This window comes from Pristiophorus japonicus, unplaced genomic scaffold (assembly GCF_044704955.1).
Source record: "Pristiophorus japonicus isolate sPriJap1 unplaced genomic scaffold, sPriJap1.hap1 HAP1_SCAFFOLD_347, whole genome shotgun sequence".
Taxonomy (NCBI): Eukaryota; Metazoa; Chordata; class Chondrichthyes; family Pristiophoridae; genus Pristiophorus; species Pristiophorus japonicus.
The window spans coordinates 222247-236610 of NW_027253292.1; the positions used below are offsets into that span (position 1 = coordinate 222247).

Sequence of the window (14364 nt, forward strand, 5' to 3'; positions counted from 1 at the left end):
TCTTTATTTCTTTATCCTACCCCGTACGCCCCTTAACATCCAGCGGGCTCGAGATTTGTTAGCCCCACCATTTTTCTTTAAGGGCACAAGTTTGGTCTGAACCCTCTGGATCTCCTCCGCGACACTGATTTACCTTCAAGTAGCCGCTTCCAGACCACTTTGGCCAAATCACCTCAGCTTAGCAAAGTTGGCTTTTCCCCAATTTGCGACTTTTATTGCTAGTCTATCTTTGTACTTTTCCATAACTACCTTAAATCTGACTGAATTATGATCGCACCTAAATGCTCTCCCACTGATACACCTTCCACCTGCCCAGCTTTACTCTGTATCTAACCCCGTGCTGTACCTGCCCTGGGAGTGTTTGATGGGACAGTGTAGAGGGAGCTTTACTCTGTATCTAACCCCGTGCTGTACCTGCCCTGGGAGTGTTTGATGGGACAGTGTGGAGGGAGCTTTACTCTGTATCTAACCCGATGCTGTACCTGCCCTGGGTGTGTTTGATGGGACAGTGTAGAGGGAGCTTTACTCTGTATCTAACCCCCTGTACCTGCCCTGGGAGTGTTTGATGGGACAGTGTAGAGCGAGCTTTACTCTGTATCTAACTCCGTGCTGTACCTGCCCTGGGAGTGTTTGATGGGACAGTGTAGAGGGAGCTTTACTCTGTATCTAACGCCCTGTATCTGCCCTGGGAGTGTTTGATGGGACAGTGTAGAGGGAGCTTTACTCTGTATTTAACCCGAGCTGTACCTGCCCTGGGAGAGTTTGATGGGACAGTGTAGAGGGAGCTTTACTCTGGATCTAACCCCCTGTACCTGCCCTGGGATGTTTGATGGGAAAGTGTAGAGGGAGCTTTGCTCGGTATCTAACCCGAGCTGTACCTGCCCTGGGAGTGTTTGATGGGACAGTGTAGAGGGAGCTTTACTCTGTATCTAACCACGTGCTGTACCTGCCCTGGGAGTATTTGATGGGACAGTGTAGAGGGAGCTTTACTCTGTATCTAACCCCGAGCTGTACCTGCCCTGGGAGAGTTTGATGGGACGGTGTAGAGGGAGCTTTACTCTGTATCTAACCCCCTGTACCTGCCCTGGAAGTGTTTGATGGGACAGTGTAGAGGGAGCTTTACTCTGTATCTAACCCCGTGCATTACCTGCCCTGGGAGTGTTTGATGGGACAGTGTAGAGGGAGCTTTACTCTGTATCTAACCCCCTGTACCTGCCCTGGGTGTGTTTGATAGGACAGTGTAGAGGGAGCTTTACTCTGTATCTAACCCCCTGTACCTGCCCTGGGAGAGTTTGATGGGACAGTGTAGAGGGAGCTTTACTCTGTATCTAACCCCCTGTACCTGCCCTGGGAGTGTTTGATGGGACAGTGGGGTGAAGAATTGAAGAGTTGAATTTCTAATAAACCTGTCAGAAGTCCCAGCGAGTGAATGTGTAACATTGGAGAGTAATTGATGGTGGGACCGAAGCCCCCAGTCTCACCATGCACTTGTCCATCTCCCTGCCCACTGACTGGAGTTGAACCAAACTGTTCGCAATCTGCTGTTGTTTTTCACGGAGAGGTGAGCTTCCAACCACATATCCGTTCCATCACCAAGAGCTCTTCCTTCCACCTCCGTAACTTCACCCGACTCCACCCAGCCTCAGCTCTTCCACTGCTGAAACCCTCGCCCAGGACTTTGTTCCCTCCTGACTCGACTATTCTCACGCTCTCCTGCCCGGCCTCCCATCTTCCATACTATATACATTTCAGCTCATCCAAAACCCCCTGTGTCCTAACTCACACCCAGTCCCACTCACCCATCACCCCTTGTGCCCCGTGTCCTAACTCACACCCAGTCCCACTCACCCATCACCCCCTGTGCCCCGTGTCCTAACTCACACCCAGTCCCACTCACCCATCACCCCTTGTGCCCCGTGTCCTAACTCACACCCAGTCCCACTCACCCATCACCCCCTGTGCCCCGTGTCCTAACTCACACCCAGTCCCACTCACCCATCACCCCCTGTGCCCCGTGTCCTAACTCACACCCAGTCCCACTCACCCATCACCCCCTGTGCCCCGTGTCCTAACTCACACCCAGTCCCGCTCACCCATCACCCCTGTGCTCACTGACCCCGTGTCCTAACTCACACCCAGTCCCACTCACCCATCACCCCCTGTGCTCACTGACCCCGTGTCCTAACTCACACCCAGTCCCGCTCACCCATCACCCCTGTGCTCACTGACCCGTGTCCTAACTCACACCCAGTCCCACTCACCCATCACCCCCTGTGTTCACTGACCCCATGTCCTAACTCACACCCAGTCCCACTCACCCATCACCCCCTGTGCCCCGTGTCCTAACTCATACCCAGTCCCGCTCACCCATCACCCCCTGTGCTCACTGACCCTGTGTCCTAACTCACACCCAGTCCCACTCACCCATCACCCCTGTGCTCACTGCCCCGTGTCCTAACTCACACCCAGTCCCGCTCACCCATCACCCCCTGTGCCCCGTGTCCTAACTCACACCCAGTCCCACTCACCCATCACCCCCTGTGCTCACTGACCCTGTGTCCTAACTCACACCCAGTCCCACTCACCCATCACCCCTGTGCTCACTGCCCCGTGTCCTAACTCACACCCAGTCCCACTCACCCATCACCCCTGTGCCCCGTGTCCTAACTCACACCCAGTCCCGCTCACCCATCACCCCCTGTGCCCCGTGTCCTAACCCACACCCAGTCCCACTCACCCATCACCCCTGTGCCCCGTGTCCTAACTCACACCCAGTCCCGCTCACCCATCACCCCCTGTGCCCCGTGTCCTAACTCACACCCAGTCCCACTCACCCATCACCACCTGTGCCCCGTGTCCTAACTCACACCCAGTCCCACTCACCCATCACCCCCTGTGCCCCGTGTCCTAACTCACACCCAGTCCCACTCACCCATCACCCCCTGTGCCCCGTGTCCTAACTCACACCCAGTCCCACTCACCCATCACCCCCTGTGCCCCGTGTCCTAACCCACACCCAGTCCCACTCACCCATCACCCCTGTGCCCCGTGTCCTAACTCACACCCAGTCCCGCTCACCCATCACCCCCTGTGCCCCGTGTCCTAACTCACACCCAGTCCCACTCACCCATCACCCCCTGTGCCCCGTGTCCTAACTCACACCCAGTCCCGCTCACCCATCACCCCTGTGCTCACTGACCTACATTGGCTCCCAGTACAGCAGCGCCTCGATTTTAAATTTCTCATCCTTGTGTTGAAATCCCTCCATCACCTCACCCCTCCCTGTCTCTGTAATCTCCACCAGCCCCACACCCCCCGAGATCTCTGCGCTCCTCCGATTCCGGCCTCTTGAGCATCAATCACTCCACCATCGGTGTCCGTGCCTTCAGCTGCCTGGGGCCCCGAGCTCTGGGATTCCCTCCCTAAACCTCTCCCTCCACCTCTCTCTCCTCCTTTAAAATGCTCCTTAAAACTGACCTCATTGACGAAGCTATTGGTCACCTGCCCTAATATCTCCTTATCTAGCTCGGTGTCACGTTTCATCCGATCGCGCTCCTGTGAAGCACCTTCCGGTGTGTTACCACGCTAAAGGCACTATCTAAAGATAAGTTGTTGTTGCACTAAGGCGGAGGAGGGAAGAATGTCATTGCGAAGTTTGCACCTGCTTGTGATAATGTCCAAGCTTGCCTGTGCGGGGGGGTTACATCGAGTTGTATCCAGGACAAAGCAGCTCGCTTGCTCTGTAGCCTGAGCACCTTAAACCAGGGCCCACAAATGCCCGTCACTGCTTCCCGCGGGCAGGCGATCGGGTAAAACACTGAGTGCCCTTACCTGTTCCAGCTGCACCCACGCGAGCTCCCGGCCCTGAGGCCACTGACTGCGCATGGCAGCACGCTCCCATCGGGACGTGCGCAGGGCGGGAGCTGCAGTCACACGGCTCTGGGCGGCCAATCAGGTAAGGTATCTTCTCATTCATAATAATGACAGCTCCGTAAGTTGTAGTTCCCATTATCATCATTGGGGAACACCCCAAACACACAAAACATTAATAAACAAATAGAAAAAATACACCACATATTTTTATTAATTTAAATTAGTTATTTATGCATTATAAAAAATATATATTTTTCCGATTTTTTAAAAAAGTTTTTTATATTCTGCATTACAATAAACTTCCCGTAGTGGGGAGGGTTTTTAACCATAAAATGTGTTTTTATAATTTTATTTGTCAATGTTTTTGTGTGTTTTAAACTCTAACGCCTGTAACAGTCGGCTAAGTGCCTGTTTTGTCAGGCGCAAGTGTTTTCAGGACATTTGCTGGGGATATGGGTAAATCCCACAATCCTGCCCGTGCGAATGTCCTCGCTCCCGAGATACACTGTCAGGCTCCAGCTCCAGCTCCAGCTCCAGATCAGAAAAGCCGCTTTTCAGTTCATGCACATTGTGCGCTGAAAACCGGCTTTTGCAATGCCTTCCCGGGTCTGTACACGCCCCGTACACGCCCCGTGCCGTATACACCCCGTGCACACGCCCCGTACATACCCCGTGCTGTATACACCCCGTGTACATGCCCCGTGCCGTATACACCCCGTGCACACGCCCCGTACCCAGGAGGCTGTGATTTCTGGGCCATTCACTCCCTCCACCACCGGCGCCCCCTGGCTGCAGTGTGCACCATCTACAAGATGCACTGCAGCAACTCGCCAAGGCTTCTTCAGCAGCACCTCCCAAACCCACGACCTCTACATCCCAGAAATAAATAAATAAAGTGTGTCCGGCACAGAAAACGGCCATTCAGCCCCACCGCTCTGTGCCGGGTTTATGTCCCACCACTCTGTGCCGGGGTTTATGTCCCACCGCTCTGTGCCGGGGTTTATGTCCCACCGCTCTGTGCCGGGGTTTATGTCCCACCGCTCTGTGCCGGGGTTTATGTCCCACCGCTCCGTGCCGGGGTTTATGTCCCACCGCTCTGTGCCGGGGTTTATGTCCCACCGCTCTGTGCCGGGGTTTATGTCCCACCGCTCTGTGCCGGTGTTTATGTCCCACACCAGCCCCCTCCCACGCTCTCCATCTCCTCCCATCAGCGGGTCTGACTATTTCCTTCTCCCTCATGTGTTTATCCAGCTTCCTTGTGTTAACCACCTGTTAACCTGCTGCTAACCTGTTAACCTGTTGCTATCCTGCTGTAACCTACTGCTAACCTGCTAACCTGCTGTAAACTGTTAACCGCCTGTTAACCTGCTGTTCATCTACTGTTAACCACCTGTTAACCTGCTGTTAATCACCTGTTATCCTGCTGTTAACCTGCTGTTAACCTGCTGTTAACCACCTGTTAACCTGCTGTTAACCTGCTGTTAACCACCTGTTATCCTGCTGTTAACCACCTGTTAACCCTCTGTTAACCACCTGTTAACCTGCTGTTAACCACCTGTTAACCTGCTGTTAACCTGCTGTTAACCACCTGTTAACCACCTGTTAACCCTCAGTTAACCCTCAGTTAACCCTCTGTTAATCCTCTGTTAACCACCTGTTAACCCTCTGTTAACCTGCTGTTAACCACCTGTTAACCCTCAGTTAACCCTCTGTTAACCCTCTGTTAACCCTCAGTTAACCTGCTGTTAACCACCTGTTAACCCTCTGTTAACCTGCTGTTAACCTGCTGTTAACCACCTGTTAACCCTCTGTTAACCCTCTGTTAACCTGCTGTTAACCCTCTGTTAACCCTCTGTTAACCTGCTGTTAACCCTCTGTTAACCCTCTGTTAACCTGCTGTTAACCCTCTGTTAACCTGCTGTTAACCTGCTGTTAACCACCTGTTAACCCTCAGTTAACCCTCTGTTAACCCTCTGTTAACCCTCAGTTAACCTGCTGTTAACCACCTGTTAACCCTCTGTTAACCTGCTGTTAACCTGCTGTTAACCACCTGTTAACCCTCTGTTAACCCTCTGTTAACCTGCTGTTAACCCTCAGTTAACCCTCTGTTAACCCTCTGTTAACCTGCTGTTAACCCTCTGTTAACCCTCTGTTAACCCTCTGTTAACCTGCTGTTAACCACCTGTTAACCCTCAGTTAACCCTCTGTTAACCCTCTGTTAACCTGCTGTTAACCCTCTGTTAACCTGCTGTTAACCCTCAGTTAACCCTTTGTTAACCCTCTGTTAACCTGCTGTTAACCCTCTGTTAACCCTCTGTTAACCCTCAGTTAACCCTCTGTTAACCTGCTGTTAACCCTCTGTTAACCCTCTGTTAACCCTCTGTTAACCCTCAGTTAACCCTCTGTTAACCCTCTGTTAACCCTCTGTTAACCTGCTGTTAACCCTCTGTTAACCCTCTGTTAACCCTCTGTTAACCCTCTGTTAACCTGCTGTTAACCCTCTGTTAACCCTCTGTTAACCCTCTGTTAACCCTCTGTTAACCCTCTGTTGTTGACCCATTAGGTGCGGAGCTCTGCCAGTACTCTGCCGCAGTCGGACAGCAGCACAGTCACATTCCAATCCACTGAGGGAATGGCCCCTGGCTCTCGGATTGGTTCCGTGAGCTCCCACCAGCTGTCGGCCCGGGGGGATGGCCAGCTGACCTTCACTGTGGTGGGGGGCAGTGATGTGGACGGGCGATTTGTGGTGGACAGGCTGACCGGTGATATCTACCTGGCGCAGGAGCTGGATTATGAGCAGGGCTCGGGTTACCAGCTGGAGATCGCGGTCGATGATCTGAGCACAGGCTTCCCTCACAGCACGGCCATCACCGTCAACATCCACATCCAGGATCGCAACGAGTACGGCCCACAGTTTGCCGAGGATCCCATCACCATCGTCATCAGTGAGAATGCCGAGATTGGGGCCTCCTTTTACACCTTTCAGGCAGCTGATAAAGACGGGAGTGGTCCCAACAGTGAGGTGCGATACTCAGTGCTCCAGCAGACCCCCTCGGGAACCTTACTGCAGATCGATGAGGTGACTGGGGTACTGAGGGCCAGAGCGGCCATTGACCGCGAGCTCACTCCATCCTTCCTCCTGGTGGTCCAAGCCATGGACCAAGCCGTCAACAGCAGCCAGCGCAAAAGCTCTGCAGTGACAGTACGGGTCTTTGTGACTGACGAGAATGACAACGACCCACACTTCCTGTCCACCCCAGTCATCAACGTGATGGAGGACCAGCCCGTGGGCACCATTGTCTCCTACATCGTGGCCCAGGACCCCGACCTAGGGGAGAATGGCCGGGTTAGTTACCGCATAACATCAGGCATCGGAGGCAGCAAGTTCCGGCTCCACACTAACACAGGTAAGGAGCCTAGTGAGGGGGCAGAATGTCCGGCCCCGCGATTCCCCGATACCCGAGATACCCCGATACCCAGGGTACCCCCGATACCCCGATACCCGGGATACTCCGTTACCCGCGATTCCCAATACCCGGGCTACCCCGATACCCACGATTCCCCGATACCCGGGATACCCCGATACCCGGGGTACCCCCAATACCCACGATTCACCAATGCCTGGGATCCCGCGATTCCCCAATACATGGGGTACCCCCGATACCCGGGGTACCCCGATATCTGTGATTCCCCAATACCCGGGATACCCCGATACCCGCAATTCCCAGATACCCAGGGTACCCCCAATACCCACGATTCACCAATGCCTGGGATCCCGCGATTCCCCAATACATGGGGTACCCCCAATACCCGGGGTACCCCGATACCCGTGATTCCCCAATACCCGATACCCGCGATTCCCCAACACCCGGGGTACCCCCGATACCCGCGATTCCCCAATACCCAGGGTACCCCCGATACCTGCGATTCCCCGATACCCGCGATTCCCCGATACCCGGGATACTCCGATACCCGATTCCCCAACACCCGGGGTACCCCCGATACCCGCGATTCCCCAATACCCAGGATACCCCGATACCCGCGATTCCCGGATACCCTGGGTACCCCCGATACCCGCAATTCCCCAATACCCAGGATACCCCGATTCCCCGATACCCAGGGAACCCCCAATAGCCGCGATTCAGCAATACCTGGGATACCTGCGATTCCCCGATACCCGGGGTACCCCCATTACCCGCGATTCCCCGATACCCAGGATACCCCGATACGCGGGATACTCCGATACCCGGGGTATCCTGATACCTGCAATTCCCCGATACCCGGGGTACCCCCGATATCCGCGATTCCCCGATACCCGGGATACCCCGATACCTGCGATTCCCCAATACCCGGGGTACCCCCGATACCCGCGATTCCCTGAAACCCGGGGGTACCCCGATATCCGCGATTCCCCGATACCCGGGATACCCCGATACCCGCGATTCCCGGATACCCTGGGTACCCCCGATACCCGGGAAACCCCCAATACCCACGATTCAGCAATACCTAGGATACCCCAATACCCGCAATTTCCTGATACCCGGAGTACCCCCAATACCCGCAATTCCCCGATACCCGCGATTCCCCAATACCCGGGATACCCCATACCTGCGATTCCCCGAGACCCGGGATACTCTGTTACCCGCGATTCCCCGAGACCCGGGGAACCCCCAATACCCGCGATTCAGCAATACCTGGGATACCCCGATACCCGCGATTTCCTGATACCCGGGGTACCCCCAATACCCCCGATTCCCCAAAACCCGGGATACCCCAATACCCAGGGTACCCAATACCCGCAATTCCCCGATACCCAGGATACCCCATGCCCGCGATTCCACAATACCCGGGATACCCCGATACCCGCGATTCCCCAATACCCGGGATACTCCGTTACCCGCGATTCCCTGAGACCCGGGATACTCCATTACCCCCGATTCCCCGAGACCCGGGATACTCCGTTACCCGCATTTCTACGATACCCGGGATACTCCGTTACCCGCGATTCCCCAATACCCGGGATTCCCCGATACCCGGGGTACCCCCGATACCTGCGATTCCCCAATACCCGGGATACCAGCGATTCCCCAATACCCAGGGTACCTACAATATCTGCGATTCCCCAACACCCAGGGTACCCCCGGTACCCGCGATTCCCCGATACCCAGGGTACTCCCGATACCCACGATTCCCAAATATCCGGGATACCCGCGATTCCCCGATACCCGGGATACCCCTGATAGCCGCGATTCCCTAATACCCGGGATACCCCCAATATCTGCGATTCCCCAATACCCAGGGTACCCCCGGTACCCACGATTCCCCGATAGCCAGGGTACTCCCGATACCCACGATTCCCCGATACCCGGGATACTCCCAATACCCACGATTCCCCGATACCCAGGGTACCCCCAATACCTGCGATTCCCCAATACCCAGGGTACCCCCATTCCCCAATACCCGGGATACCCCGATACCCACGATTCCCTGATACCTGGGGTACCCCGATACCCGCAATTCCCCAATACCCGGGATACCCCGATATCTGCAATTCCCCGATACACGGGATACCCGGGATACCCCGATACCCGTGATACCACGATACCCGGGTTTACCACAATACCCACGATTCACCAATACCCGGGATACCCGATACCCGCGATTCCCTGATACCCGGGGTACCCCCCGATACCCGAGATTCCCCGATACCTGGGGTATCCCCGATATTCACGATTCCCCAATACCTGGGATACCCCGATATCCGCGATTCCCCGATACCCGCGATTTCCCGATACCCGGGATACCCCCAATATCCGCGATTCACCAATACCTGGGATCCCGCGATTCCCCAATACATGGGGTATCCCCGATACCCGCGATGCCCCGATACCCGCGATTCCCCGATACCCATGATTCCCCAAATCCCGGGATACCCCGGTACCCGGGATACTCCTATACCCAGGGTACCCCGATACCCGCGATTCCCCGATACCCGGGATACCCCATACGCGCGATTCCCCAATACCCGGGATACCCTGACACCCGCGATTCACCAATACCCGGGATACCCCATACCCGCGATTCCCCAATACCCGCGATTCCCCTATACCCAGGATACTCCGTTACCCGCGATTCCCCGAGACCCGGGATACTCCGTTACCCGCGATTCCCCGAGACCCGGGATCCTCCGTTACCCGCGATTCCCCGATACCCGGGATACTCCGTTACCCGCGATTCCCCGATACCCGCGATTCCCCAATACCCAGGAAAACCGCGATTCCTCGATACCCGCGATTCCCCGATACCCGCGATTCCCTGATACTCGGGGTACCCCCGATACCCACGATTAACCGATACACGGGATACCCCCGATACCCACGATTCCCCGATATCCGGGGAACCCCCGTACCCGCGATTCCCCAATACCCAGGGTACCCCCAATACCTGCGATTCCCCAATACCCAGGGCACCCCCAATACCCATGATTCCCCAATACCCGGGATACCCCGATACCCACGATTCCCCAATACCCAGGGTACCCCCAATACCTGCGATTTCCCAATACCCAGGACACCCCCAATACCCATGATTCCCCAATACCCGGGATACCCCGATTCCCCAATACTCGGGGTACCCCGATACCCGTGATTCCCCAATACCCAGGATATCCCGATACCCGCGATTCCCCGATACCCGGGGTACCACGATACCCGGGATATTCCGATACCCGGGGTACCCCCGATACCCGCGATTCCCCAATACCTGGGATACCCCAATATCTGCGATTGCCCGATACCCGGGATACCCCGATACCCACGATTCCCCAATACTCGGGGTACCCGCGATTCCCCAATACCCAGGATATCCCGATACCCGCGATTCCCCGATACCCGGGGTACCACAATACCCGGGATATTCCGATACCCGGGGTACCCCCGATACCCGCGATTCCCCATACCCAGGATATCCTGATACCCGCGATTCCCCGATACCCGGGGTACCCCGCTACCCGATACCCGGGATACTCCGATACACGGGGTACCCCCGATATCTGCGATTCCCCAATACCCAGGGTACCCCCGATATCCGCAATTCCCCGATATCCAGGATACCCCAATACCCACAATTCCCCAATACCCGGGATACCCCGATATCCACGATTCCCCAATACCCGGGATACCCCGATATCCACGATTCCCCAATACCCGGGATACCCCGATACCCACAATTCCCCAATACCCGGGATACCCCGATACCCACAATTCCCCAATACCCGGGATACCCCGATATCCGCAATTCCCCAATACCCAGGATAACCCGATACCCGCGATTGCCCGATACCCGGGATATCCCGATACCCGCGATTCCCCAATACTCGGGGTACCCCTGATACCCGCGATTCCCCAATACTCGGGGTACCCCTGATACCCGCGATTCCACAATACTCGGGGTACCCCTGATACCCGCAATTCCCCAATACCCAGGGTACTCCCGATACTCACGATTCCCCGATACCCGAGATACTCCGATAACTGCGCTTCCCCAATACCCAGGATACCCCGATATCCGCGACACCCGGATACCCGGGGTTCCCCCGATACCCGCGATTCCCTGATACCCGGGATACCCCAATACCCGTGATTCCCCAATACCCGGGGTACCCCCGATACCCGCGGTTCCCCGATACCTGGGGTACCCCGATACCCGGGATACTCCGATACCCAGGGTACACCCGATACCCAGGGTACCCCCGATACCCGCAATTCCCCAATACCCGGGATACCCCGATATCCGCGATTCCCCGATACCTGGGGTACCCCGATACCCGGGATACTCCGATACCCAGGGTACACCCGATACCCAGGGTACTCCCGATATCTGCGATTCCCCAATACCCAGGGTACCCCCGATACCCGCAATTCCCCAATACCCGGGATACACCGACATCCGCGATTCCCCGATACCCGGGGTACCCCCAATACCTGTGATTCACCAATACCTGGGAACCCGCGATTCCCCAATACATGGGGTACCCCCAATACCCGTGATTCCCCAATACGCGGGGTACCCGCGATTCCCCGATACCCAGGTTACCCCGATATCTGCGATTCCCCGATACCCGAGATACTCAGATATCCGCAATTCCCCGATACCCGGGGTACCCCCGATACCCACGATTCCCCGATACCCAGGATACCCCGATACCCGTGATTCCCGGATACCCTGCGTACCCCGATACCCGCGATTCCCCAATACCCAGGATTCCCCGATACCCGGGATACCCCGATACCCGGGATACCCGCGATTCCCCAATACCCGGGATACCCCGATACCCACGATTCCCCAATACCCGCGATTCACCAATAACTGGGATACCCCATACCCGCGATTCCCCAATACCCGCGATTCCCCTATACCCAGGATACTCCGTTATCCGCGATTCCCCGAGACCCGGGATCCTCCGTTACCCGCGATTCCCCGATACCCGGGATACTCCGTTACCCGCGATTCCCCGATACCCGCGATTCCCCAATACCCAGGAAAACCGGGATTCCTCGATACCCGCGATTCCCCGATACCCGCGATTCCCTGATACTCGGGGTACCCCCGATACCCACGATTCCCTGATATCCGGGGAACCCCCGTACCCGCGATTCCCCAATACCCAGGGTACCCCCAATACCTGCGATTCCCCAATACCCAGGACACCCCCAATACCCATGATTCCCCAATACCCGGGATACCCCGATACCCACGATTCCCCGATACCCGGGGTACCCCGATACCCGTGATACCCCAATACCTGGGATACCCCAATATCTGCGATTGCCCGATACCCGGGATACCCCGATACCCGCGATTCCCCGATACCCGGGGTACCACGATACCCGGGGTATTCCGATACCCGGGGTATCCCCGATACCCGCGATTCCCCATACCCAGGATATCCCGATACCCGCGATTCCCCGATACCCGGGGTACCCCGATACCCGGGATACTCCGATACACGGGGTACCCCCGATATCTGCGATTCCCCAATACCCAGGGTACCCCCGATACCCGCAATTCCCCAATACCCGGGATACCTCGATACCCGCAATTCCCCAATACTCGGGGTACCCCTGATACCCGTGATTGCCCGATATCCGGGATACCCCGATATCCGCAATTCCCCAATACCCGGGATACCCCGATATCCACGATTCCCCAATACCCAGGATAACCCGATACCCGCAATTTCCCAATACCCGGGATACCCCGATACCCACAATTCCCCGATACCCGGGATACTCCGATACCCGCGATTCCCCAATACTCGGGGTACCCCTGATACCCGCGATTCCACAATACTCGGGGTACCCCTGATACCCGCAATTCCCCAATACCCAGGCTACTCCCGATACTCACGATTCCCCGATACCCGAGATACTCCGATAACCGCGCTTCCCCAATACCCAGGATACCCCGATATCCGCGACACCCGGATACCCGGGGTTCCCCCAATACCCGCGATTCCCTGATACCCGGGATACCCCAATACCCGTAATTCCCCAATACCCGGGGTACCCCCGATACCCGCGATTCCCCGATACCTGGGGTACCCCGATACCCGGGATACTCCGATACCCAGGGTATCCCGATACCCAGGGTACCCCTGATATCTGCGATTCCCCAATACCCGGGATACCCCGATATCCGCGATTCCCCGATACCCGGGGTACCCCCAATACCTGTGATTCACCAATACCTGGGATCCCGCGATTCCCCAATACATGGGGTACCCCCAATACCCGTGATTCCCCAATACGCGGGGTACCCCCGATTCCCCGATACCCAGGTCACCCCGATACCTGCGATTCCCCGATACCCGAGATACTCAGATATCCGCAATTCCCCGATACCCGGGGTACCCCCGATACCCACGATTCCCCGATACCCAGGATACCCCGATACCCGCGATTCCCGGATACCCTGCGTACCCCGATACCCGCGATTCCCCAATACCCAGGATTCCCCGATACCCGGGATACCCCGATACCCGGGATACCCCAATACCCGCGATTCCCCAATACCCGGGATACCCCGATACCCACGATTCCCCAATACCCGGGATACCCCAATACCCGGGTTACCCCCGATACCCGCGATTCCCCGATACCCAGGGTATCCCCAATACCCGCGATTCCCTGATACCCGAGATACTCCGATACCCGTGATTCGCCAATACCCAGGGTACCCCCAATACCTGCAATTCCCCAATACCCGGGGTGCCCCCAATACCCGCAATTCACCAATACCTGGGATCCCGCGATTCCCCAAAACATGGGGTATCCCCAATACCCGGGATACCCTGATACCCGCGATTCCCCAATACCCAGGATACCCGCGATTCCCCAATACCCAGGGTACCACCGATACCCGCGATTCACCGATACCCGAGATACTCCGATACCCGTGATTCCCCAATACCCAGGACACCCCGATATCCGT

The 14364-nt window shown here is 56.4% G+C and overlaps 1 protein-coding gene across 1 annotated transcript in view; it reads left to right on the forward strand.

The window, feature by feature from the left end:
• Positions 1-14364, forward strand: part of LOC139250087 (protocadherin-16-like) — a 520410-nt gene that overhangs the window by 105653 nt on the left and 400393 nt on the right. Inside the window, exon 10 of the mRNA XM_070872662.1 lies at positions 6437-7280. Coding sequence (XP_070728763.1) covers positions 6437-7280 — 844 coding nt within the window. The remainder of the gene's footprint in view (positions 1-6436; positions 7281-14364) is intronic.